Here is a 27,861-nt window from a genome sequence, read left to right as displayed (position 1 = left end):
TTAATGCACATTATACATCAACAGTGCGAGACCTCCTTCCTTCGCAGAATATACCAAAAGGTGCAATAAGTCTGTGCACTTTCAAATAGGAGGTAAGTATCACATCATTTCCTCCTTTATGGATTTTTGCTATCTGCTCATGAATGGCAAGCAACAGGAAACTTCACAGAGACCACCTCCCAGACAGAAGAGGTACAAGAGCCCAGTAACTCCCCAGAGCCTACTTTTACAATTTGGAATCAAGCAAGTGCTCCCTTATTAAAGGACCACTGTGCCCCACCCACCCTTCAGATTTGGGTATGACAGCAGTGACTGCCACAGATCCCAACCATCTTAACAGAACTGAGGCCAGCAGCACAGAGGAAGGAAGGTGTAAACTGATAGCATTAGGTATTAAGGAAAGGCCCAGTCTAACTTGTAAGGACCAGAGAGGGGCTCACAAAGGACAAAAGCCATGTATTCACAAGTCCCTCACACAAAGACAACGGAAATAACTACCCTCAGGCAGGCTCGTGAAGATATTTTATGTTTAATACATCTGAAAAGAATGCATATACAAAGAACTTAGACATGAAAAAGCAATGGTTCAATACTAATGAGTTGACAAGAAATTGGAGTTTGGGAAGATGGAGAAGATTCCCTAAGTCTTAAAAGAAAAAAATTGCAAGCCAAAGTGTGTTTTTTGGTAAAATCCTTAATAACACTGCAGTCTACACGAAGATCCTGCACACAATCCTTATAGGACTGTAGCCCATCTTGCAGGTTCAATGTTACTTACAAACAAAATGCAGAAAAAGGGGATTCCCTTAACTGGTCCCTACATGGTGCCACACTGAACACTAGAAAACCCTCCAAGAGCCCTCCTTGCAGTTCCTTCCTACTGACACAGGTCTGTATTTCCACCCCTCCTTGAGGGATGCTGGCCCAACCAGCACAAGATGCACCACCAAGACCAGCTCCGAAACTCGTTTTAATGCAGAATGGGTCCTTTCAATGTCTAAACAGCAGTGTATACACTGGTCATTTTAAGCATTTCTCAAATAATTAAGGACTGGCAGAAGATGGACTTATTATAAAGCCAACTGAGTTAGTGTGGCATGTTTAAAAATGTGCTGTTATTTCTTCATCTTGTGACAAAAAGTTTACGAAAAGACTGGCAAGCTAATTTCAAGTCTGATGGTGCATCCAGAGAAAAGGATTCTTCTATTCCTAAGACTTTATAATTTAGAGGATAGGGTAGAAATTTACGACCTGCAGAGTAGAAAGCCAGGAGGAGAAATACAAGGCAAATTCAGAGGAGATGCAAGTGCATTTTCTACATTCCTCCTTAGATGAGCACCAGCTTGGGACATCTTACTTTCCTGTATTTGTCTGTAGTATGAAAGTCTGCTGACACACAGGCTGCTGGCTGACTGCAGAACAGCCCTAGGAGTTCTTGAAACCAGAACCAAGTCTTGCCAGACTGATATAAGGGACAAGACTTCAATAAAACAGCCTAGAATTAGTCTGTTACAGAAAAAAAGTCATCGCAAGCATTGCTGGATTTTAAACAAAAAAATTAGAAACAAGTAAACAAAATAAAAAACTAGTATTGATCAGTGTTTTCCGATACTACATAATTACTCAAAATTAACTAGTTTAACTGAATTGAGGGGACACCAGGGAATAAACACTAACATTCTCATCTCACACAGGGATCGTGTGGGGGAGATGGGAGTGCAGGGCATTTGTCATTATTGCAAAAACAAAATTTTAAAATTTGTATCTTTAGTTTGATTTAAACATTGCTTTTAGTATGACATCAAACACCAGCTTTGCAGAAGGGGCTTTGGAGGGACGTTCATAGCAGCACACACCTGCGAGTCTTCTTCGGCTCCGGAGGCTCCAGGGCAGCCAATATCGCCTCATCAAATACATTCTTTAGGCCTTTCTGAAAAGGGGCAAAGAGAGAAAGGGGCAGTCTCATTTTTGAGTTCACATAAACAAAACCAGAGAGAGCCAAGTGGCAGACAGACCCTGCTAGCAAGCGGTTGAGGTTTGCCATCTGGACCTCCCAGAGCCTACTCTGCTCATCCAGGGGCTGCCCAAGCAGCGCTGCTGCGGTTTAGCAGGTCCTCAGCAGAGCATCTGCTTTGCTGAGCAGGAACAAAGTCCTTTGAGAATGGACCAGTATACTCCACAAGAAGCAAACGTGTACTGAAGTCATATACCCAATGCGGATTTTATGATTAGTTGGCTAGTAACACATTTCACATGCTAATGACAAAGCAGAAAGTGCTGCATTCGAATGAAGAGCTTGGTCCGGAACACGCTGAGCATAGCAGTGCAGACCCCCGTGTGTCAGGAGAGAGAAGAGACAAGGCAAGCATGCAACAACCAATTGCTCCAGTACACGCTGTGGTCAGGCCTCTGGCCCCACGCACCCCATGGTTAAGAAGCAGCCAGGTGGAGCCCAGAAGCTGTGCATGGTATCGGAGAAGTCAAGATGGGAGGAGTACAAAGCAGATACATTGCATAAGGGTTAAACTGAAGCCAGGAAGTGCAAATCAGAATAAAGTTTCATCAGTCCTTTATACAAACAACCGCAATTTTTAATTTCAAAATTTAAAGAAACTACAATTGACGTTTTCTCCTTAAAACAATAAAAATCAGAAGCGTAAGAGTAAGAAGCAGCTTTACATCTTACAGTAACAGGCTTTAAGGATCTATTACTGAAATGTTCTACCATGTTAGTGAAAGCAAGAAGTTTAACAGTTCATAAAGCAGCAGCAAATACATTGATATTTCCTTCCCAAGGACTTACAAATACTCCACTACAGCACGGACAGCCAAAGCAATAGCAACAGAAAAACATCTCACTGCACAAAGGAGAACCAGAAAATCCTTCACATTACAGCGTAACTTGCAGATCACCGTTTCATGTACTTTTGTCATGCAAATACATTTAACAAGAGTCACAAGTAGAAATTGAAAATACGCATCGCTTCTTCCAGCTGGATTCAGGAAGATCAGACATGTCTTACTCTGTCAATCTTTCTTTAAAATAATGATGTAATCAGATCCTTTCCCCCAACAGCCTGAATTATAAAGCTACCCACATCTGGCAACCCAAGCAGTAGAGAGTTAAGCGAGTCCAGTTCACATTCCACAGTCACAATGTTTTACTAAAGATCTTAAGTATGGTTTTCAGTCCAAGAGCTAATACAGAGGTTGCTCTAAAATGGTAAGCAGACACAACGGCTTTCAATAAAGGTGGTTTTATTCGTTTTTAACCAGGTTTCTACAGTAGTGGGACAGAGGAAGCAGCAGCAAGAGGGGAAGGAGAAAGCTTAGAATATACAGCACTTCCTTTTGGGCTGAGTTTCCGGAGGCTCGAGGGCAGCTAGGATAGCCTCATCAAACACATTCTTCAGACCTCTCTACAAGACAGAGGGGAGGAGAAAAAACAGCAGCCAGGTTAGAGGGTTAGAGAAAAACAAGCAGATACAAAGAGCATTCAGGACAGAGCAGACTGAATTCACAGAGGCAGTAAAAATATTTACTTGGCAAAAAACAAATTAGGTCCCAGGCAGAAATCTCATTTAGATGACCCGGAAGTCAGACAAACAGACAAAACATGTGACAGGCCATCAAGTTCGACAAAATGAACACCCAAAAGGGCAGAGGCACAAACATAGCAGCAATTGGCAGAGACAAATAGGGAAGGAGCTGCACAAAGAGCAGTGGCTACCCCCGTACTGTACAGTCAGTGAACTGTACTGAATATAAACTTAGTGAGATTAGAGGGGAACAAACATGTTGGAGAGCAGCTTGCCCCAACACAGAGGCCCAAAGGGTTGCCCGAACACCTCCTTTTGTAGTCACCCACTGTGGTAGGCAAGCACATAAGATGCAGGGACTCGCTGTTCCTATCTACTAGGACAGCAGCCAGTCCGGAGCAAAGGCTCCAAATAATTCTGCTCTGTGAATTCAGTCTCTGAATAACTGAAGATTTCCAAAGAGCTGGGAAAACAGTCTGGGACTGAAGCAGTACCTCTCTAATAAGTCATCATCACCTTCAGACACTGGCTACTGGTCATGTAAGAAGTGATACAGCACCTTACCTAGCACTGCTATGCTGACACTAGGAGCCAGCTACAGGAACAACACATTTCAGTTATTCAGTTAGTTACCATGGGAAGTATAACCACTCAAGTCCAGGAAGACAGACACAGTGTTAGGACTGGAATAACAGAGATCCAACACCACACCAGGAGTCACATAGCTGCCAGAAGCCTGCGGGGATTACACCAGAGCACAAAGCACGCCTTGCATTTGCTGGAAGCACAACGGAAACACCAAAGCACATGGCCACCCCCACGCAGCTCTGCCAAGCTACAGGTGAACACCAGAGGTGAAACCTGGCTTACTTTGGGCTAACTGGACTCGCCTAAATCTACTGTCATGAGCGCAACCTTCATAAATTCAGAACTGCTTTACACCAGCCAAAGAACAGAAAAGTTTAAGTTGCTTTCTGCAAGTAACTTAATCTCTGCAAAATTAAGATTTCTTTTTTAAAAGGAAGATCATTCAAATGTAACAAATTTCTCCCTCACAGGTTAAACTACACATATATATCTTTTAGCAAGTCTTTTACTGAAGCACATGCATGGGAGATCTAACAATTCTATCTGGAAGCATTTAAGTCCATCAAATTACAAGCAAGACTATACTTGAAAGTACGTAAGCTGTCTAAGGAAGTCACCACGTACAACAGTTCCATACATTCTCTCCAGCCTTTTTTTTTTTAAGCATTGCAACCCATACTGATTAAAAACCTATAGAGTTCAAATAAATAATGCCTAAATTGAGTATGAAAACGAAGTAGATTTCCTTTCTCCATGAGATTAAGGCTGTCATATAGACTCAGTTGTAACATGTTAAAGAACTCAGAGGAATAGTCAAGAAAAATAGGCTTCCTTAATTCTACTACTCATGGGTTCCTTCATTTTTCTAGCCCACAAAAACGGGGATCAATGAAGTGGAAAAAAATCAGGGGCAAAGTTGTTGTGAAAGTAAGACTAGAATCAGAAGTCCAGATGACAGAAGAATAACCCCATGAAGGGAGCAGCGTCTGACACCACAGCACACAGCCTTGGTGCTCTGGTTCAAGTAATACTGGTTCCTGGGCTGCACTGGGAAGCCAGCTGAACTCAGGCTCCCCTTATTCACAGAGGGTTTAAGACACTTTATAAATCTGGCTGTGTCAAAATCATCAACTATGTTCAAGTCCAACATCAGGAAAAAAAAATAAGGAACCAAATTCAAAATGTTCCTGTGTGTCAGGTACTAGCACTGAGCTACAGAAAGTTACTCAGACTTGTATCAAATATACCAAGCAACAAATCAGTCATTTTATTTGTAAGCTGTTTGTCAGTCATCCTTCCCTAAAACAGAACATTATCTACTTTTACAGTAGTATTTGGGTATTATTTTTAGATGTAATTGAAGAAACTGAAACAGATCTACTTCACTGAATTCATCACAAAAAGGGATTCTACACCTAAAAGAAAATAAGGGAATAAAACTCACTCCTCACCATTACACATTCAAACTCAAGAAGGTAAAAGATACCGTCTCTATAAAAAACACTCAAACTCAGCCTCTTACAGCTCACCTACTACTTTCAGAAATGACTCTTCCCCATAGGCAAACAAAACCTTCCTTCCAGAAAAACACATACTCCGGCTCTACAATGTTACGATTATTTGCTATTGCAGTGCCAAAGTCATTTGCGAGGTAGTGGGAAGGCCGAAGACTACCTAGGCTGCTGAGGTGAACTGTGTAGATGGATGCTAAGGGAAAGACTGGAACTACCCAGATGAGTCTAGCTTAAACTCTAAACTGCTAAAACTCTGCCTTGCAGGCAGGAAAACCACCCTCCTGGCTAGAGCGGCCAGCCACCTTCTGTGTTCAGCAAGCTGCCAGCTAGATCACTGCTGGAAACTTCAACCATCCCTTTGCAGAGAACTTACGTTTCTGCTTGGCAGCTATTGCCAACAGACTGAGGAAGAGATGTTTTGTGGTGAAGGTCAAAAAATGAAGAAGAGAACAGAGCAGAAGCAGACTGACTAGTCTTTCAGGTGAGAAGGCTTCTGAACCCTCCTACCAGGTTATTCTCTCTCTCTGAAACCACTATCAGGTGTACAATTGCTAGTACTCTGCAAGAAATTCAGGCTGAACTTCCCAGCATGGAAAGCTGTTCCCTGCAACCGATGCAGTTAGTTTATCTGGAAATAAAAAGAACAAAATGGCTTCCACGCCATTTGAGCAGATCAAACAAGGCCAGCCTAAAGCTACAGAAGAATGCATCTCCCTGACCAACTTAAGACAAAAATCCTAGTACCCATTTAACCAGTGAGTAGGTTCTACAGCCTAGTCAGCAGCAGCATTCAAGCTGTGCAACAGACACCAGCTAAAACGGTATTTGAGGACTAAACAGCCATAGAATTACGGTTCAAGCACCAACAGCCCTCCGTTTGCACATTGGCACTAAGGAGTCACAGCCAAGACTACCTTTTGCATAGGGATTCCCAGGATGAACTATAGTATGCCTTACCACAACACATCCAGTACCAGTGTCCTGCTGAATTCCCTCAAAAGCCTCTTCTCAGCAATCACTCAGGCAAAACTTTGTTACAAAAAGTCTCAGGAACCCAAACAAAAGAGCCACCATGCAATCTGGGCAAGAGGTGCAAGACACACTGAACTTCAGGCTTCATAAAGTTCAGCAATAAAGCTTTGTGCTCAAGATACTATAGATCAATGCACAAAAAAAAATTAGAAGAGCAAGACTTGATACTGTGCACCTTTAGTTCCATGCACATCAGGTAGGGACAAATTCATATTTAATGCTCTGTGAAGAGTTGAAATAAATTCTGCAAAAGTAGGCACACAAGATTAAGTTTTGGAGGCATCCAAAGACAGCATTGCAGCTAGCCAATCAATGGTTACTTCCCACTCCAGTATTCCTGACTTAAAGGGAAAGAACTGTTGGGTTTCCTGGCCTCAAGTAAGCAGTTTTAGTTGTTTTTAAGACTCGTTTTCACAAGTTAGTTCGTAGCACCACCATGTTGACATCTTAAGAACTATTTGATAGTTATTTTCTGTTTCAATAGAACTTTCATCTTAAGGCAGATAAAGGAAATGTACATCACCACAGACTAGATGGTGAGAAGAAAAAGGAAGCTCTCACAGGAAGAGAGAGAAGATTTCACAGCTAGGAAGGTTTCTATTCTTAGAAGAGAACTTACTTTGCTGAGATATAAACCACTCATCTGAGAGGTGTTATTATTTTGTTTTTGCCTGCTCTCTTCAGTAGTGAACTGCATTCTGTGTTCTAACCCACTCGTTGTCCATAACAAGCCCTCTAAGTTTTTGACAGCTATTTTGCTCCAACACAAAAGCAAACTAAGCAAGCAAACCCTCCTCCATCTCCCCTCTACACTATGCCTAATCTTTACAGGCTGATTTGCTTGTACCACTGCCAGCTCCTCATGCCTGAGAACAGGACAGAGAAAGCTACTGTGCCAACAGCAGAAAGAGCTCACATCCTTTCACATTCATACTTAACTGTTCTTCCCCTGTAACTGAAAAAAAAAAAAAGTATGGAATACAAACAAGGAGAAACAGTCAAAGACCAACTCTTACCTGCGTAAGTGCAGAGCATTCAACATATTTAACAGCCTTCAGGTCCCGGGCCAGTTTTTCAGCCGTCTCTGGAGTTATGGGCTTCTGCTTGTTCTTGGCAAGTTTCTCAATTGTTGAGGGATCATCTCTTAGATCAATTTGGGTCCCAACAAGCAGGAAAGGAGTCTTTGGACAATGGTGAGTAATTTCAGGTACCCACTAAGGAGAGAAGATACAGTATTTATTACTGACCACCTAGATTAATTCCCTTAGGTATTTCTAAAATCACTGCACCAGCTCTTCCCTTTCTAGACAGAGGGAAACAAACCTTTTCTTTCACATTTTCAAATGAAGAAGGAGACACCACTGAAAAACAGACCAGAAATACATCTGTCTGCGGATAGCTGAGAGGTCGTAATCTATCATAATCTTCCTGACCTAGAAGAGGAGAAAATTAACAGCATTAGAGGCAGACATCAAAGTATCACCCTTTACAGGTTGCTAAAATACATATTGCAGCACAAAAGCATTATTGTGAGTAATCCTAACTCTTAAGCAAATACACATGCCCCAAATCCAAACATTAAGGAGCCTAGTTTTCAAATACAGAATACAGTCAGTTGCTACGTAATAACAAGCTGCTTAAAGTCACAGGAGAACATGGAAGTCAGGAGTATGCTGTAACAAATTGAGATCCAGTAGCCACAGAGTGCAGAACGCTTTCCTCAGTTACAACAAAGACTTTTATAGAAGTCTTCTGCACCTGTTCTATCCATTAAATGGATTTTGCAATGTATTTTGCCATCAAATTTCATTAACATGCACAAACAGTTTTGTTCACTAGGTCCCAACTGATACTTGCAAACATCTAGTAAAGTGTCCTTTGAGCAGTAAAAGAATGCTGCTGTTATGGGAATAATCAGGCTGTCCAACAGCATTCCCCTAAAAACACACCGAAGTCCCAGTAGCTGGAAGTAGCTGATTCAACACCTGGGACATCTCAGTGCGAGATGACCTACAGTTTGAAGACAGATGCCTAAAAAAGCTTGTTAAAGCTATGGTGCTTGGCTGGACACAGATGAACTAAGCACTGACCAAAAAAAACACTTCACTGCAATTAGCAGTGTACTCCAAAAAGCTGTCTTCATGGTAGAAAAACATATTTTATAATAAAAGTCATTAACATGGGTTTCATCCTTTTTTTAAAAAAGGTATTTATTTTTAAGTTCTGTGACTTGTGATAGCTACTGTTTAGCAAAAAGATAGGTGACTCCTGAAGTGCCGAGCCTTCCATTCCAGAAGCCTGACTCCAAAAGGAAAGCCGTTATATCCACAAGCTCAACAAGTCACTTACATGCACTCAGCCATTTGGTAAGCCTGAAGGACTACTAGATGGGGCACTGCACTCAGGGGCTGACAGCATGAATGTGTACTTCTGCACAAGCTCTGGTTTCCAAAGGCCTGAGCCATGAGAACCTCAGTAGTACAACAGGCAGCAGGACCAAAACACAGCTCTTACTGGTACCAGTGAACAGCTCCAAAGCTAAGCAGGTACCAGACCCCTGAGTATTGTAAGAATACAGTAGACCAGTGTAAAAACAGCTGGAAAGAGCCACATTAAGTTCTGCCAAGTCAATTTTAGGTAACAGGTTACTAACTAAGGTCTCCTGAAGAACCATACATTGAATAATTCAGATGCTGCTGTACTGCTCTGGTGTTATTATGGGCTGGGGACTGGGTAATTAACAATTTAACCAGTTTTTAACCTGTCCCATTAAGTTTTCCATGCTATATAATAAACATAGATAGTAGTTTTATCACTGTACATTTCTCCATTCAGAAACAGAAATACAGTCTAGTAAATATGAAGAATTGTGCAGATTTGCAATTTTAAAAAGCACATATAGGGCTTATGAAGCCCCATACAACATCCAGATTTAATCCACCTTATGGCACCAAAGACAAGCCACATGGGCATCTAAGAGGTTCCACTGCTTGTCATCCTCTCTCGGCATTTGGCAAAAAACAGGCTATTTACTAAACAAACAACAAAAAAAAATCACACACAGTCCATGTATTTTCTTCAGTTTTCTTCTTTACTTTTGTTTAAATAAGACAAAACCTCTTATCCACCAGGTAATCCCTGAATTAGAGGTAAAAGTTTGAAACTTGTTATGTAGTGTCACAAAATAGAACAGCTCTACAAGAAGGTTGGTTGCTTTGTCTAATGAACTCAATTTAGCAACTCCCAAAAGCTCAGGAAAGTGGAATAAAGATTTTTCCCTTTTATAAAAAAAAAAAAAAAACCTGCATGTCTTCGTGTTCAACATCATAACAACTAAAAGTTGGGGTGTTACAATGATGCAAACACTTGATTTCTCACCTGCAGTATCAAATAGGCCTAGGGTGTAAGGCTCTCCTCCAATCATCACTGTTACAGCATAGTTATCAAAAACCTGTTAAGAAAGCATATTAAGAGGATATGAATAAGCCGTCATCCTACTCACCTTGCCAGACGACCTCCAGTTTGTGCAACAGTCATCTAAGCAGGACAACAGAATCCATCAGGCTTACTATGCTGCTATTAACAGGACAATTCAATTTGGAACGGGGATGCAAAAGTTGTTTCCACAAGGTACCTAAAGCAAAGGCACACTAGATACACCACTGAGTGTAACTGGGTAAAAGCCACTGAACAACATACCTCTAACAGCTCTTGCCTGTAATTGAGGTTTCCCACATTGCCACAGAAATTTCAACCTTCACACTTACACCCCAATAACACACGTCCCCACTAAGACAGAAGTGATGAACTTCAGTCTTGCCTTACTTACATCCTTCAGGACAGAGCTATGGGATTACTACTCATAGGACTGCAGTCCTCTGAAGTTCATCTTTCTGAACATCAAGGGAACACAATTCAGACCCCATCTTCTCAGCAAAAATTTATCCTCCAACTTTGGAGGAAAGAATCCCCAGTAATGCAGCCAGTCAAAATCAGTATGTGCCAAATTCACATCCCTAATCTAAATGGAGAATCCAGCTCTGGAAGATCAAGTCATGGTGTCCCTGTGCAGCAGCAAGCACAACAGTCCTGTCCACAAGAGGAGCCATGCTACACAGGTCAAAAGCTAACCCTGCACCAGAAATGGTTGACCAAGTAACTTTTTCACAACACAGCTGATCACGAAGCTTTTTCATTCAAAACCTGCATACTCATTAGGGAGTCTGCTGTCTGAGATCAGCATCCATAGACCAAAGACCACTGCATCTTCAAAACCACAACAGACTGTTTCAGAAGTTACAACCACCGAGAACCATTCCCACTGAAACAAAAGCTGTCTCTGCATTCTGCAAGATTATTCAGAGACGGTTGAGATCCAAGTAAGGATTGGCAGCAGGCTACACTTCAGCACAAACCTGAAGGCTCAGAAGCTCTCACAGGTGACATTAACTGCAGCACTAATTTAAAGCAGGTCACACTCAACTTGAAAGCTTTTCATGGAAGTGAGAGAAGGAAGAACATGGAGAAATGAGCTGTCACATGCAGTTGTAATAAAGGCTTAAGAGTCCAGGTCCTTGAAAAAATCCCACTAAATTCTGAGGCTAAGACCAGCAAGACAGCACTTCAAATGTGAACTTTCAAGAGCTGATCAGATCAGTCTCCTTTCCAGCCAGCTGTCCTGGTTAAAGCAATACCTGACACCACACTCATTTTTTCAACTTGGCACAACTCACTGTGACTGAGAAGCTGTATGCAGGAAGCTGCATGCCCCCAGCTGAAAGCCCACCTTCCAGACTACTTTGGATAAGCTTTCAAGATGTTAAGTACTGTACTGTATTTCAACACGCAGGTCCGTTATCTGCAGCCCAATCCCTTCCAGACTAACAACCCAGAAAGCATCCGATTACAAGCAAGACCTTCAGCCTGGAGGAGGGCAGCGGGCATTTCACTGGGCATATGCAACATATGATGACCACTGCTCCAAGACTGAGAAGTACAGCTCAGGATGAGAACTCTCCTGCTAGGTACAGACCAGGAGACTGGTATGCCCCCAAAGGTCAGAACATTTCTTCTTCTTTTAGACCTCAGCAGGCATTCAGAAGTTTAACTCCCCAGAGATGCTCAACCAGGACTCCTGCTTGACTCTGTTCCTCTACTATCCCCTTACTTTGCCCATCGAACAGCAAGTTTAAAATACTATTTGGAGCTGCCCATTTTTTAGGAGCATTAACATTTGGTTTGTTTTTATGTTCCCTGTTTGTTTTTAAAGGTACAGTCACTATAGAAAAGGTCTGGTGTTCAGCACTAAGAGACCAAGGTTATAAGGCTAGCCTTCAAACAAACCTGGAAGCTACAGACCCAGCACAACCCACAATTTTATTTTCAGTTGAGCCAAACAAGCTAAAACCCAGAGTAGCCATTAGCCAGACAAAAAGTTCCAATTCCTGCCAGCACAAGGCAGCCCTTTACAGCAGGAAGCCTAAACTTTTGTGGTACAAGGCTCACACCTGCCCTACCATTCCCCAGACAATTTCCTTGCTACCTTTTCTGAAAATAGGAATGAAAACCATGCATGGACCTCAGCACCAGCATGAAACTCATCTCCCACCAAGAAACACCCTGAAGAAAGAGACAGAACCGCAAAGCAAGTAAACTTATCTAGCAGTCTGAACTGTTAGAAACATCAGCGTTTTGCTCCTGTTATTGTTCATAAGTACCACTAAGCACAATGACCACATGTGGTTTATCTCAGCACCTCCTGTATTCAGTATTGCATAAGCAGAAGGACTCAGCCGAAAGCAGGCTGACTTCTTCATTGCAGCACTCCACATGCCATGAGGCACACTCAACAAAGGGTGCCTGCTATCTTCCTCTCGCAGACACCTCACAGTAGTGTGCAGCAGGATTTGCTGTTAGATCAGCAGTGTAGCTGCAGCAGGACTCCCAGTGCTGGTTGGCTCACTGTCCTTGAGCCATCGCCCGTATTTACCATGCTCCAGAGCAAAACTTTATCTCCAGGTTTTCCTGCTTAACCATTTCTGTTACACAGTCTGACTTTATTCTAGGGTCTTTCTTACACGTCTCCTTCTTCAGCCACAAACATTTCATGGACATTTGGGTTTGCTGACTCTCAGCTTGCTTTCATTTGGGAACGATGCTGTTGTATTTCTTTTCCTGTTTATTACTAGAAGCATGAGCCTGAATATCAGAGGTTACTTACCAGTTTCCAGAGTTTGAAATGAGCAGAGTTAGAAATAAGACTGTGATATTCCCAGAACAATGTGTTTCTTGAGCTATGAGGTTCAGAGGTAAATACTATTTCAGAAGCATTGGACAGCTTTAAAAGGGACCCAAATTAAGCCTTAGCACACCTTGAAAACACTTCTCTGGCAAGTAACTTAATTTCTTGGAGTAACTTTTCCACACAGTTTCTTACCAGGGATTTATAGACAGTACTACCATCTGCAGGACAGCAAATTTAAAGAGTATATTTTGAAGCCTCATGAGTTTAAGATTAAAACTTTTCAACGTAATTAAGGGTAATTTCACTAGGGAGAAGTACAGAAGCAGCTGGCTGCCTGCCCAAACTCACTCATCACTTTCATTTTGTCATGACCATAAAGACTAGCTTAAATAGGGCAAGCAGAATTCCACAGGTTCGGTATGCAACATGGCTGTCCTAGAAGCACCACAACAAGATACTCAGCACCACTCAGAAAAGCTAGAGAATGGTAAAGTGCCCCCACTAGCTCATAACAAGAGGATCTCCATGACAGGCTGAACTTAGGTCTCCATGCCCACAACACAACCCTCAGGTTGGTCACTGCATCCAAGCTGAATACACTTAGGTTTGGGGTACTTCAAGCTTACTCTTCAGCTCCAGATCTACAACTAAAACAAAAGGAATATCAAACCCATGAAAGTCCATCCCGTTCCTAGGAAACCTCAAATTTAGCAAGCTGAAGATCTTCAGAGAGTGTAGAAAGACAACAGCTAAAAAAAAAAAAAAAAAAGAGGCATGGAAGCTCACTGCAACTTCTCTTCCACAAAGACAGGATTTTTTTTTTTTTAAACTAGCTGCTATTTTGAAAGAGGCATCAGGAAGGAGCTACCCAGTAACTCAGAGGAGTTATCTACTCTTTTAAGTTGCTTTACAATAGCAGAAAAGATCATTTACCCCCCCCCCCAAAAAAAACTGAACTATCTCACTGTCAGCATGCCAATCTTGCATATCCAATATTAAGTGCAGCATCACTTCCCTATTAGAAAAATAACTCATGTGCCTCAGCCAAACTGCTCTAAACTTGATTTTTAGATAAGCCAAAGGATTCAGTATCTCAGAAATCTGACCCTGTAATACTCAGAGGTTACTGAAGCGTGTTACATGGAGATAGAAATAGCAAAGGACTACACAAAGTTAAGTATCTGGAATGAGATTGTGCAGTCTAGATGCAAACATGACTTCAGCCAAATGTGAGAGAAATAACTAGACATGCTCTGTAGTTCACAGCATGACCTATGGACCTCTCAGAGTTGCAAAGCAAAAAAAAAAAAAATCAGCATCAGAAATAGTAACTGTGGTCACTGGCTGTTCTAGCAGCATGAAGCACTAGTTTCCCTAAAAGTGAAGGCCTAAAAATGAAGGTAAAGCTACAACTGAGCTCAGCAAGCTGGATAGCAAGAGTTCCTGCTGCTCACTCCCCACTTAACAGTTCCAGCAACTGCAAGTGATCCTATTCACAGAGCCCAGCTGATGGCCACCAAAGAGAACCCAGATTCTACAAATAGTCAAACAGCATACAGACTACATGCATGAAAAGAATCCCAGCACTACCAGGTAATAGCAAAAATCAGTAGCAGCAGCGTACCAAGCTGATCATTACTTTTCCAGGTGTTAGCCTCCAACATGCTGAAAGAACAAGCGTTAAGGTGTTCGTGCCATGAAGGTTAGTTAGGAAGGAAACTCATGCTGCCCAACCCCATCACACCAAAAGAACAACTGGAGCTGTTCTCAGCACTCACCGTTGGTACATATTCCGATGGGAATTTATTTGTTGTGTAAGAAATTAAGAGACAGGTTTTACCAACAGCGCCATCGCCCACGACTACACACTTAATCGTCTGCATAGCTCACGTCTGCTATAGTATCAACTCCAACGTAAACCTGAAAGAAAACAAGAGAAGTATTTAGAGGCTTTTCATTCTCACTGTATAGCAGGTTGTCATTGATAAGCTTCAGCCAGAGCCCAAGCTCCCTAACAGGACGCATGGGATCTGAACACAAGACATTCCTAGATGGTGGTTGATACAGTCTCTCCACCATACACACACCCCAGAGGATTTTCATATATGCAAATTCCCCCATATAGCCAGCCTCCCCACTGCATACAACTGCCAAATACCAGCCAAGATTTTATTTGGCATAGTCACTTCTCATGCTAGGCAGAAGAACCAGGTAAATTACATCACTCCTGTACACAGTGTGGTTTTTGCTTAGTTACCCGGAGCTGGGAGAAAAAACAATCTTTGCCTTCCCAGAGTGTTTCTAATCCATAAAAATATCCAGCCTTAGATACACTGAAAGGTAGAAGTGTGAGCTTGGGTCTCAATAGCTGCTAAATAAAACACATCTCACAAGGAAATACCGCAGTATGAGTTTTGAAACTAATTTATGGCATGAAAATAAGCAGGCACAGACAGAAGTAAACATGACATGATTAATCCTCCTTTCCCCCCCCCCCCCCTTTTTTTTTTTTGAAGGTTTAAGTACAATTCTAAAATCTCTGGGTTATGGTTGCTACTTAAGCAAGTACTTTGATCCCCACTTGGAAGTGGTGACTGAACTGAGGAACTCAGCAGCACCAGACCCCGAGCAATCTCATTACTCCCTGGACACAAGATCTGGAAGCAGCCAGCTGCTGCAACGCTGCCCCGCTACAGGATTTATTATTGGAACTAAATCAATATTTACCTTGACACCTCAATCAATATTTGCCTATCAATACTTCTAAACCTTAGCCTGCTGCCTCCAGTGCCAGACAGCTTTCCTTGATTAAGATGTCATTTTAATTAGAAAAATACAAGGCCTTCAGTTATTTCTTTTCCACATACAGGTACGAAATCCTGACTCCAGCAAGCCTTGTGTCAAAGTCGCCACCAAGTTTCAAACACTTCCATATTACTGAAGTTTATAGCAGCAAAGATTTGCTAACTGAATTATTCTCAGCCAGGGTGCAGGGGGGGAGGACAGGACAAGATACCCACTACAAGTTGCTAGCCTAAAGCATTGCCACCATTTTGTGGGGCAAGGATGTCGCCGTGGCTCTCATTTCTGGGTAACTGCATAAAAAAAATTGAGCTGCTCCCTACAGAACCATGCTACCAGGACCTTCCTGGAGATCTCCCTTTTCTGAATGACCTGGGAGAGAGAAAAATGCAGTTCCAGATTTTGAGCACTCTGGTCGTAGTAAGCAATACAATTGGATACAGCACAGCTTATGTGGGAAGGTAATTGCTAATAACTCAGAACAAACAGCATCAGCAGCTTTTCTTCACATGCTGTAGGGATGCTCCAAGACTGAGCCAGCTATCTTCAAATGAACCATCTCAAAAGATGCCCAAAGACAAGCATTCAGCAGTGCCAATGCACGGCCCAGGTAGCAGCCTTTGAGTTCTTTTCAGCACTAGTAGATCAAGTACAATAAAGCACCCCAAATGGGGTTTTCCAGCCATTTCTTGCTTGCTTTTTCAGTTCCAAGTGGAATCTATTACGCTGCTCACCCAAATTTAAGGAATCTCTGCTCCAGCTGGCCTTGCTCATCCCAGGCACTGGGACAAGCAGAGGAGCACACCCACCTCTCGGTTACACTGCCAGCTGCTGCCACCCCTTCAGAGGGAGCCACGCTCACTTGCCACCCCTCCGGCAGACACCTACCCCTCCGTCCTGCCTTCCTCCCTCCTTCCCAATTCTCCTCCTCTTCTATTCCCCCTGTAATCTGCAGGCTCCTCATCCCCAAGGTAGCCTTTCCATAAGCCCACAGCACACTAACAGAAGAACCCAGCGCTCTGAAGCACATCCTGTGCATTGCAACATCCCAACCCAATTAACGACAAAGTGCTGCGTGTGCACTCGTACAGGAAAAGCTCACGTATGTCTTCATAAAAAAGGGGTGTAACTGATGTTATTCACTAAGCCTCATTGCTCCAGCGGACCTCAGTCAAGCAGTAACAAAGCAACACCTGCATTACAAGGTGCATCAGATCACAACTGCACTGCAAACCCCACGTTTTTCTGCCCTTGGCCACAGCCAGGTCCCCACACCGGCTCCAGGTGAGATGATGCTCTGCTCTTACCGGGGGCTCAGGTCAGACCCTTCCTTCCCCTGTGACTGAAAACACAAGCTGGACATGCACCGTGCACGCTGGCAGTGATATGCCTGAAGCTGTCAGGTCAGGCACGTGCATCAGCAGTCCCAGAGGATCTCAGAGAAGCGCTGCTCACCCTCACCATGCACCTCCTGCCAGCAGGACGGACCAGGCTGCAAATGCTGCAGCACAAAGCAGGACCTGAACTGCACAGCAGGCGTCTGGATAAGTCAGGGTAGGTTTTCTTAAAGGAAGAAAAGAAGATCTACTACAAAACACAAATTCTAACAGGCTGACTGCTACTTCTCCACAGAGATTTAATTCACCCCACATCCAAGTGAAAGCCATTCTGCTCTTTAGGATTGCTGCCTTCAAGGACCAAACTGCATTCGAGCACATCCGTTATGTAAAGGGAACCTTCCCACATTTTGATAAATGGATATATAAATTCACTTCTAAACACTGAAATAAGGTGACCCAAGTTTTAAGCAGATTTAGACTGTTAAGCATAGGCCTCCAAAGTTTTACTGGTGGGAAAGCAGAGTTGTTGAATAAGTCATTTTACTTGGATTAGAAGGCTTTCTGTATTTCCTGGATGAGCTACTTGATGTTCTCCACTTCTAGCAGGAGTGGAGAACACAGTTCTCTAGCAGGAGAACTTAGTTCTCCACTTCTAGCAGGTCCACAAAACACAGCTGAAAACAAAGTCATTTTTAGGGAGCTATCTGCTCTGTACTATCTGAGCACCTATTCCTCCATAGGAGGAAAAAAAACAAACATTTAGAGACACATCAAGTTGTGACATGAAAAGAAGTAGTCCAATACGAGATACAACTGGAAAATAACTCTTCCCCAAAGCAAATGCTAGGGAGGGGAAAAGAAGTTCCACGTTTCTGTCTCCTCCCCACAAAGTGCCTAACAGAAGTAAGTCTACTTAAAGGACACCCAGCAGGATCAGAAAGCACTCAATTTTTTTTTTTTTTTTTTTTAAAACATCTGAGGGAATTGAGATAGACTGGAAAGCACCCAGTGTGAGTGCAGGAAGTAGACTGAGCCATGTAGTTGAGCCTTTCAGTAAAGTCCAGAAAAGAAAGCTGATGAAAGCTGAATATAACACAATTTAACTTAGTTCTGCTCAACAAGGCTTTTTTTAAACCTAAATTCATTTAATTTTCCAAACCTCTTTGTATTATAATCTTGAATAAAAAAAAAAAACAGTGCTTCAGTAAAAAAATGTTACCTGATCATACTTCTAACATTCATTATATTTTCACCTGTTCAGCATGTGATTTCACAGAACTCAGAAGCATCCCAGAAAAATAGTATCTAGCTTTCTGGAACCTGAGAGTTACAACATCTGGTAGTCTACAAATTCATCACACAGTCCTCCTATTCCAGGACAAGTAGGTCCATTTTTCAGAATTTTGCTGAAAGTTGCAACTGGCAAATACAAATGTTAGGATGAACACCTAACCAAAGTGCCCCACACGATATTGCACGAAGAGGCATTACACGTCCACACCAAGGAAAGCCTGGAACTGCACCCATTCTCAGCACAGGCCTGAACACACACCAGACGACATCTGCCAGACAACAAAAACCTGAAGCAACCCATGGCAGGCTACCACTTAGTAGCACAATTGGGAGAAACACTGCCCCAAAGAGCTGCAGCCCCTCCCACGCGAGCCATTTTCCCATTACAATGGCAAACACACAAAGCACAGCATTGCTACAGGAGCTGCTTAGTTTTAAAAAACAGCACGTAATTCACAGTAGTTACGATATATTCCAGTTACAATGTGAAGTACTAACTGAAGGGTTAGTGAAATGGTGGCATGCTTCATATATAAGTGCTCCCTACTACACTATGGAGCACAAACCTTCGCGATCCCACCGTCACTCCTGACGCACAAGTTTCAAGCGACTGAACTGCTCAAGATTCATTTTTTGAGCTACTAATTTCTGTGTTCAGGTTAAAATGTGTACCTTCCTCTAGCCAAAGGAAACCAAGTTGTCAAATCTGTCCACACATCCTGTACTAGCTTCCTGCCGAGCCACGGCAGCACCGCGACTTCCTCTTCACGCAGCACTGCGATTGCTGCCATTTCAGCACATGGCGGCTGAGCCCCGTTTGCTGCAAGCTGGCGATCGAGAACCATTTCACGATGCTCTTCAGCACGCACCATTAACGCGCAAGCCAAGGCTTGAGCATCCTGTCACAGCTTCAGAGCCTGCTCCGCACTGCAACAAAACAAGCACAGCCATTTCTGGAGACTGAAAAGACCACAAAAACTTTTTTCCAAACAATGGCTTTACAGTAAACAGTGCATCCATCTAACTCCTCTGGGGTCAAAGCAGTCAGAACAACACTATCCAGAGGATTTTATCCATGCCAAACCTGTTAAACACTCTCATCCTTCCACACTACCTTTCATTTCGTATCTTATAAAAGAAATATTTCTGAATAAAGAATGTGACTGATTTAGGAACAAGTTCTCAAACAAAATCCCATCCATTTCAAGGCACTGCACCCAAAAGCGCTGCCCCTTCACCACCTCCCCTGTCCCCACCAGAGAGCAACACTTTTGCTTTTCAGACCGAGAAGTCTCCCATACCATGTGCACTGCAGTGCTATAATCTGTTAGTAGTATCCCAGCAGTCAGGTTTGCCCCACCAGAGACACCTACCAATATCATGCAGAAAGTTACATGCCTGTATTGCAAAGCCAGCAGAGCAGCAGACACTCCAGCTCCGAGATCCCTGCACACAAACAGCTCTCCAAAGCTCAAAGCACACCAGTTCAGCTGTCAGCAGGAGGCTGGACCCGTTGGTGACCCCTCCATTGCCACACATGGCACAAAACACCAGCAGAAGTAGCCCTCTGAGACGGACTCCAAGAATAGCAAACAGACACAGAAGTCAAAACTAGTTTGAGGAGCAGCGTTACCATGGGCAGTATTTCCCTCTGCAAGCATACAACAGCCGTTTCCAGAAGTCACCCAAAAACTTCTCAAGCCCACCTTTCAGCTTGCTAGGAGTCTTCTTCACAGAGGAGACACCTCACCTCACAAGTATGCTAGCATAGAAGCAGCTGATATCCAACATGATACGTGAAATGTAAAAGACACATAAACCACTTGGTGCCTGACATTACCTGCCCACTCGTCTGTAGCACCGACTGCTGCAGGCACACAGCATCCCTTAGATTCAAGTCAGGCTGAGGGCCTGGGGGTTCAATTTCTTAAACAGAGCTTTAAAAAAAAACTTATCAAGCTACAAACAGCACAGCAGTAGCACTCCCTCAGAGCAAAGGATGAAGTCTAAGGCAAAATCTGCAAAGAGCAGGAGACTTGCTTAAACAGTCTTGTACCAAATCAATTAAGGGTCTTGAAAAAATATCCTTCTTTTTGAGGATTTTTTGACCTGCCAATAAAAATTCAGACACTCCTTTAAATCCTATATCAAAACGTACACTCTGCAATGTAGAGACATCTCAGCTAGAAATACCTAACATACAGTTTATAGAGAAGTTATCTAATTACAAGACATACAGCCAAAAAGCTGTTGCTACAAGGTGCTCTCAAGACAACCACAAGACTTCTAGTGAAGACCCATCCTTTGCCATCACCAACAGCCCCGGTCTCAGTGTGCAGCAGAAGGGACCCATGGTCCCTACCACCACGAGGGCAGGATGGGCTCTGTGACAGACCTCAGTCTGACGTTGGTCTCAGGACCACAAAGGCTGCCCTCAGTACAGGAACACCAGCTCAATATAGGGGCGCACCAAGTTCCCAGACACATAGTCAAAGTCTGCCACTTGACAAAACTTGACTATCCCAACATCTACGTTGTTTTCAAGCACCTTTTTTTTTTTTCCCTGGACAAGTTACTATGAGTTACCAAAGGAGAAGTCCAAGGTGTTCTTAAAACACAACTGCCCAAGATGAGCTGTTTTATATGCCTAATGCAACTTTTCTAATTAAGCACTGAGTGACAGCTACTTTGCGCTACTTCTCAAAGGCTCCTCACAACAAACCAGAGGAGCAGAGATGTGCACAGGACGGGAATTAAAGACAGCTGGCTGGGGGAATTTTAAAAACCCAAACCTAAACTACTAGCAGCATTATACCATCTTTCAAGTTCCACAATTAAAAAAAAAAAAGGCAGTTGGTAGCCACACCATTGCATTTTAGTCCTACATTTGAAAGAAGAGCTACCCGTGAAGCCCAGTCACACAGTAAGCATGACTCAATGGGCCCTGTGCTGCTACAGCAGTCCCAGTGATCCTGTGCTGCAAGGCCGACATCTGCTCATGTGCTTCAGTGCTGGCACTGCCAGTTCGTCCTGCTTTGTACCTCAGAGCAAATTACAGCAGATGTAAGCTGACAACAGTAATCTTTCCTTTAACATCAACTCAACAGGAAAAGGCAAGAGTGCAAGATGGCTGCACCGCCAAAACCAGCCAGCAGCACCGGGAAAACCCCGCCCTTACAAAGCACCAAAAAGCGTATGTGCTTGCATTAAGTTCTTATTTTTGTCAAGGACATCTTGCAATTTTACTCTTCGCTAACTGCCCCACAGGATGCTGTTTTACTCTACCGTGTAACAAAATCCTGTTCGGTATCCTCATTCTGTGTTAAGCAGTCCTAGCTAAATGACCTCGGGTTCACGCCACTAAGTTACAAATACGATGCAGAGCAGCCCTGTGCTGCTGTTTGCACTACTGACTTATCACAGCGCACACTCACCTCGGTGTTTCCCTGCCAGTGGTAGAGCTGACATTGGCAGAACTGCTATTTTGCACATTTGTTCACAGCGGCAGCCACCCTGCGTGCACATCAGCATTGCTGTTATGTTTGGGGAGCGGTGCAGCTGCTGGGGCTCCACGCACACAAACTGCCCGGTGTCTGGAGGAAGCAGCACACCAGGGGGCAGCTCAGGCCTATCAGCAACACTGCCAAGGACTGAAGAGATGAAGCTTTATCAGCATTCCAGAAGAGACTTTATCAACAGTGACCCACCTCGGTGTTTCTATTAAAGCTAATGAAGCTGCTGGCAAACTAAAACAGCTAAAGCCAGAGCTAAAGCAGCAGAGGGTGCCTGGCACCCAGCAGCCGCAGGAGGAAGCAGTGCAGCCCTGCCTCACAGCACGACAGATCTCAATAGTTGGCACACACAGACACAACACCTCCTGCTCCAGGGCATGGAAGAAGAGGATCCTCCTGAGAGCCCTTCTGCCTAGGCTGAGCAACACAAGCAGTGAAGTCACTGAACTGGAGCCGACTGACCGAACCACAGACAGAGGATGCCCACTGGCACAACACAGCCCAGCACCTCCACAGCCAGGCTTCTCCACTGCAAACAGCTACACAAGCATATGAAGTGGTGGGTGCCTTCCTCCCTTACATCCAAAAACTGCAAGAGTGGTTCCGTTATTTTCTGCCAAAACAGAACACATCGTTGGACAAAACCACAGCACCTTTCAACCCAGGATCTGAGTGGTTCAAGACACCCCGTTACAGGAGGTGCCCGTTGTGGCATCCGAAACCACTGCCACACCATGAGGGAACACGGCTGACTGCCTCTGAGCCTCCACCAGACCCACGCCACCACCACTTGAGCTTGGCCCTGACCCTGATTCAGCCCAGCGAAAGCCTTCACCCAGCCATAGTTTGGTCTACACTTCGAAACCTGCAATCTGACCACATGCACAGAAGACTCAATACAGACAAATGTGGTATCTGCACATCACTTCCAAACAGAAAGGCTCAACAGAAGGCCTGGTGCACACAGAAATCGCACAAGAAGCAAGCATTTGTCTTTTTTCATGAGATGAGAACAGAGTTCAGAATAATTTATGCTGGGAATTATGCCTTACCATTCAAAAGAAATGGTGGTAAATTAGCAACACAACAGCTTAAAAATAGAACAATGCTTCCGAAAAGTTTTTGCACATCTAACTCATTTTCTCTTTATAAAGCCAGTTTAGAAAAGTCAGTAATGCCTCATGAAAAACAGTGACTTTACTGATGAGGAAACGGGTTAAACTGTATTTTGGAGCTTTTAAAGCTTCTTTAAAGCAGAAATCATAACCTGAAACTCAAAAGGAAGAGCACAAAGGTCAATTACATGACAACACAGTTGAAACTCTGCTTCCCACATTCGTTATTTTAAGTTTATTAAATACCTAGGTCTAAGTAAATTCAATTCTTCCATCCAACATCCATCTAAAGGACCCACCACCAGAACCTGGGAATACCTTGCCTTAATGCACATTCTGTCACTTTTTTGCTTTCTGGTCTCTGATTTCGGCCAGTAACCCAGGTACCATCAGAAAGGTACAGAAGGGCTTACAAGAACTTCCCAAGGCAGCTGCTGCAACAGGGCATCCACAGATACTCAAGAAGGTTTAAGCCCTAGGAAGTACGGCCACTGCTACCCTTAGCTCATATGGTATAAGCTATTTTAAACATGGCTTGAAGGAAGCCACCTAATTAACTGATGATAGGATGCAGAAGTATAGCTGCTTTAAATTCCTGTTAAAATTTCAGTATAAAAGCTAATCTAGTCATTATGTCATTTTATTTGTTGTATACTAAATACTAAAAATAGTTTTTTCATACACATTTAGCATAACGGGGTGACAGTAGCCATGGCAGAAGCCTAAAATACACTAAGTGGATAAAGAAAGCTTCTTGCTAGACAGAGCACTAGAACACAATTTCACTTCTATTTACTTTGACAGCAACCTCACCTTCCAGAAAGAGGCGTTCTTTCCTCAGAAGCCAGGCCTCAAGCATGAGGATAACTACATCCCCCTACAGCTCCTCTTTACAGGCCATCGCTGTAGAAGCTGGGATGGCTGAAATTGATATGATCAAGCCTAAAGACAAAGCAAAAGCTGGGCCAACCCCAGAAGGCAGGCAGACGGACTAGCAGGACTGAAGGGTGCAGGAGCACAAACGACTGAAAGCTGCAAGCACTCGTAGTATCAAACAGATAACCAAAACTGCAGTGATGTGTATTCAGTATATTGTACAGGTTTTCAGAAGCCCTGAAGCAGTGCTGGAACCTACTATACCAATACATTGTATCAACTTTGAAGCCTGTAGGGCAACAGATAACTGATGAAAAGATTTTAATTAAAATGTCCCAGCTGTCTACGCTCATAAGACTTGGAAATTTTTTTCAGTACAACAATTCCATTTTAACTAGAAGGAGCTGTAATATCAGGATTAGCAGCCAGCTGCACACCACACTCAGCACCAGCCTTGTACACATTTCCCAGGAAAGCAAGAAAAAGATAGAGGCACGCTCATCTGGGAAATCCCTGCAAGTTTCAAATGGCTCCGTTTCTCTTTACAAGTGATCTTTTAGTAGTAGAAGATCTACAGTTTTATTTTAGATACTCGAGGGATTTCACAACAGATCTACTTCACAACAAAAACAAACATTTCAAAGCTGGCCATCAGTCTTAGGTAAGCAAATAACCCAAACCTGCATATGTAATGAATCAAAAGCATCAGGTACAGGTCATGAATAACTAAGTTCAAAGTACGCAAATCTAACAATTAAAATTTCTGCCTAAAACATGTTAGCAAACTGCAAGCAAGTTTTATCTTGCATTACAGTAGTTTTTATTCCTTGCCAAGACTTAAAAATGCTTTTCCTCCTTATTACTGAGGCACATAAGGAGTAAACACTTTGAACAAAGAATGATTTCACAATTAACAATATATTGATTCAAGCCTTATGGTCATCCGTATGACCTGTTTCAGATGCATATTTGCCTTCCCCATAATGGGTAAAATAACAAAGAGCAGTTTGCAAAGAAGAACGACAGATTTTCCACATATAGTTATCCAAACATGAAGACTTTCTATCTAAAGTTGCTTTTGCAATTGAACCTTTCGCTAACCAAAAGAGGCAATTTAAAGTGCTTTATTGAACTATTCCAATCAGTAACACTTCAAGCTTGACGAAGGCTTTAAATACTCTTCTAAAGAAAGAAAATTTAGGGCATTTCTATTTCACATTTTGAATAAGGACAGTTAGCACCTCTTTTTCTAGGGGAGAGAAAACATTCACAGATGAACAGGAGACAAAGACGATCATAGATGGTCAGACTGAACTACTTTTGACTCCACAGTCGTCACCGGTCTCCTCATTCAGGCCTTGTCTTTACGGCGCTTTGTCGAAGGATGGTAGCAGAGCAGCTCTAGGGGTTGCAGTACCCACCCGGACAGGGCAAACGCACCATTTTGCAACTCTTTCTTAAGGGCGGCTTTCACAACCCCAGCTGTTACGCTCACAGCCACCTGGCTGCAGAGGGCATCCCCCCGCTGCCACCAGCTCCCACCGGCCTCACGCCTTCCACCTCGGCAGCTCCACAAGGCGCTGCGGCAGCCCCTTCGCCTTACAACCGGGGCTCCAAAACCGAAAGGGAAAAAAACGCGCCTGAGCAGCAGCAGCGGCCCTCGGAGCACCGCCACCGCCTCCTGCGCTCGCCGACACCGGGAGCGGGCCGCGGGGCAGGGCAGCGGCACGGAGCGCCCCCCGCCGCCCCCCCTGCCCAGGGGGCCGCAGCGGGGCCTCGCACAGCGCCGCGAGCTCCCGGAAGGAGCGGGAGGCCCGAGCCCCGCCAGCACCGGCCCCGGCATTTTCCCTCCCCCCCCCACCCCCCCACCCCGCCCTCCCCGCTCCGCTCCCCTCCCGGCGGGGCCCGAGAGCGCCTCCGGGCCCGGCCCTTCCTGCCGCCGCCGCTCCCTAGCGCCGAGGCCCCGCCGCAGCGGGCGGATGAGGAGGAGGTGGCTGCCGAGCGCCGCCGACCCGGGCACCGCCACACACACACACCCCACACCCCCCCCCGGCGCACCCCTACGGGCACAGCCCCGGCTGAGGAGGCCCCGCACGCACAGCGCGGCCCCGGGAGGGCGGCGCCCGGCCGGCCCCGAGCGCTCACCCCCTCCCGGCCCCCCCCCCCTCGCGGCGCGGCTCCCCCCGGCCGGGGGCTGCGGGGGGCGGAGGGGCCCGGCCCGTGCCCCGCTCACCTCCGCGTCTCCGCCGGGCGTTGGCAGCTCGCTGCGGGGTCTCCTCGGCTCAGGCACAGGGGCACGCCGCCGCTGACGTCATCACGCAGCGGGCTGGGGGGCGGGGCCTCGCCGAGTCGGGCGGGGTTTGCGCGGCCGGCGATGACGTCACCCGGCGGTGGGGCCGCCTCGGCAGGGCCCGGAGCGGCCTCGGGGCCGGGGGCTCCGCGCGCTGGTTCCGGTCCCCGGCCCCCAGCCCAGGCCGCTGGGGCCGTGCCGAGGCGGCTAAAACAGCGCTGCCGTGCCGGCGGGGAGGAGAGCCCAGCCGCCGCCTCCTGTAGGCCGGGTGTCCCCGCCCCGCCAGCCCCCTGAGTGAAAAGCACTGCCCCTCAGGAGCACCCGCAGGAAAGCTCCGGGCCCTGCTAATTGAAGAAGCACGAAGCGAAAAGCGGCCTCGCTGAGTGTCCAGAGGCGTGTTTGGACGCATTGGGTCCTTCAAAGCCAGGAGGACCTGCTGGTCTTGTAGCGTGGCTCAGGAAGGCGAAGTGGTAGCAGCAGGAAGCCTGTGGTTAAAAGTCCCTACGAGGAACAGCTGGAAACCAGCGGGCAGGGCTGAGAAGCCTCCCGGCCCCTCTGGTCCTGCCTGCAGTGCCCAGCCCTGGTCCTGTGCCTGCTGCAATGGACAAGATGTACAGACAGGGCCATGAGCAGGAGCTGAAATGCTTTTAGCAGATCAGAGAGATGTTTCCCACGCTCTCCGTACCGTTTATGCCATCGAGCCATTAATAAATCCATCTTTCTGGACCAAAAGAAGACATCAAGGCTCATGTCAGCAAACATCAGCTCTGGGGTGCATGTCCATGAGGATCAGATGTTCAGAGTATCTTTCTGTCATCCCTTATAAGCAAGCCCCATTTTATCTGCACATCCAAAGACGGAGCAAAACCACTCTGCCCAGTGCTAATGGCATCAGAAGCACATTTACGTCTGCTGCCAGAACCACCCAGCCCCAGGGGGTTTGGAGCAGGCTGTGGGCTTCAGACCACACTCACTCATGGAAGTGCAAGTGGAAAGAAATATTTTCAAAATACAGTGTCCAGGCGGATTCCTACCTACAGCTGCTGTTTCCAAAGCCAGCAAGCTGCACCACCACCATCCCCACTGACTGCAGTGGCACTGTTTCAGGAGGAGGAAGGGCTGTTCGCACAGCGGTGCTCCTTGTTGCAACCAGTTTTGCCCAAAAAACATATAAATTCAAAATTTCCAGTGTCACCAAGTCCATTCTTAGCTTGTATGTGGACTAACTCAGGACAGTCAGTGTCCTCAAATGCAAAAGCATTAAATTAATCTTGGGTGTATACAGAGGAAACTGAATGGAAACAGCTCTCAAAGGAGAAGGCTGACTTTTAACCTTTTCTTCCAGGAATTGCGTTACATACAGGAGCTGCAACAGTCAGTTTGCCTTCTCCCCCTTCCCTCCCAGTGAATGCAGCTTGGTATGCCCTCAGGAGCATACCAAAAAAAGAACCCTGGACAGCCAGCCAGGGTTCTTTTCAAGTTCAAAGCCCCACAGTTCCTTGCTATGACTTATGCAGAAGTTCAAAATGAAAAAAAAAAAAAAAAACAAAAAAAAAAAACCTCCCCAGATGCACAGAATCAAACCCTCAGCACAGCAGTGTTTTCTGAAATGAGTCACAGACACCTACTGCTTCATTCACTCCTCACCTACATGTTTGCTCCTCCAAGCAAAGAGGGCACACGTTCGTGCAAATGCAAGGCGTGAGATGTGTGGGA

At 44.9% G+C, this 27,861-nt stretch overlaps 1 protein-coding gene across 3 annotated transcripts; it reads right to left on the bottom strand.

The window, feature by feature from the left end:
• Positions 1-513: 513 nt before the first annotated feature.
• Positions 514-26,246, bottom strand: CDC42 (cell division cycle 42). 3 transcript variants are annotated; one of them, XM_038166544.2, is made up of 6 exons: positions 26,089-26,245; positions 14,696-14,837; positions 10,052-10,124; positions 7,997-8,106; positions 7,690-7,887; positions 514-1,930 (listed from the first exon to the last, which is right to left on the bottom strand). In XM_038166544.2, exons 2-6 carry the CDS (start codon positions 14,798-14,800, stop codon positions 1,841-1,843), a joined length of 576 nt encoding a protein of 191 aa, XP_038022472.1. In that variant the 5' UTR covers positions 14,801-14,837; positions 26,089-26,245; the 3' UTR covers positions 514-1,840. The 3 variants fall into 3 exon arrangements, with proteins under 3 accessions (XP_038022472.1, XP_071882830.1, XP_038022473.1); XM_072026729.1 differs by lacking the exon at positions 26,089-26,245 and adding an exon at positions 19,025-19,274; XM_038166545.2 differs by lacking the exon at positions 514-1,930 and adding an exon at positions 2,553-3,419 and having other exon boundaries at positions 26,089-26,246.
• Between the last annotated feature and the right edge of the window lie 1,615 nt (positions 26,247-27,861).

This window comes from Anas platyrhynchos, chromosome 22 (assembly GCF_047663525.1).
Source record: "Anas platyrhynchos isolate ZD024472 breed Pekin duck chromosome 22, IASCAAS_PekinDuck_T2T, whole genome shotgun sequence".
NCBI classification, from domain to species: Eukaryota; Metazoa; Chordata; class Aves; order Anseriformes; family Anatidae; genus Anas; species Anas platyrhynchos.
This window is presented reverse-complemented; position numbering and strand designations above follow the sequence as displayed.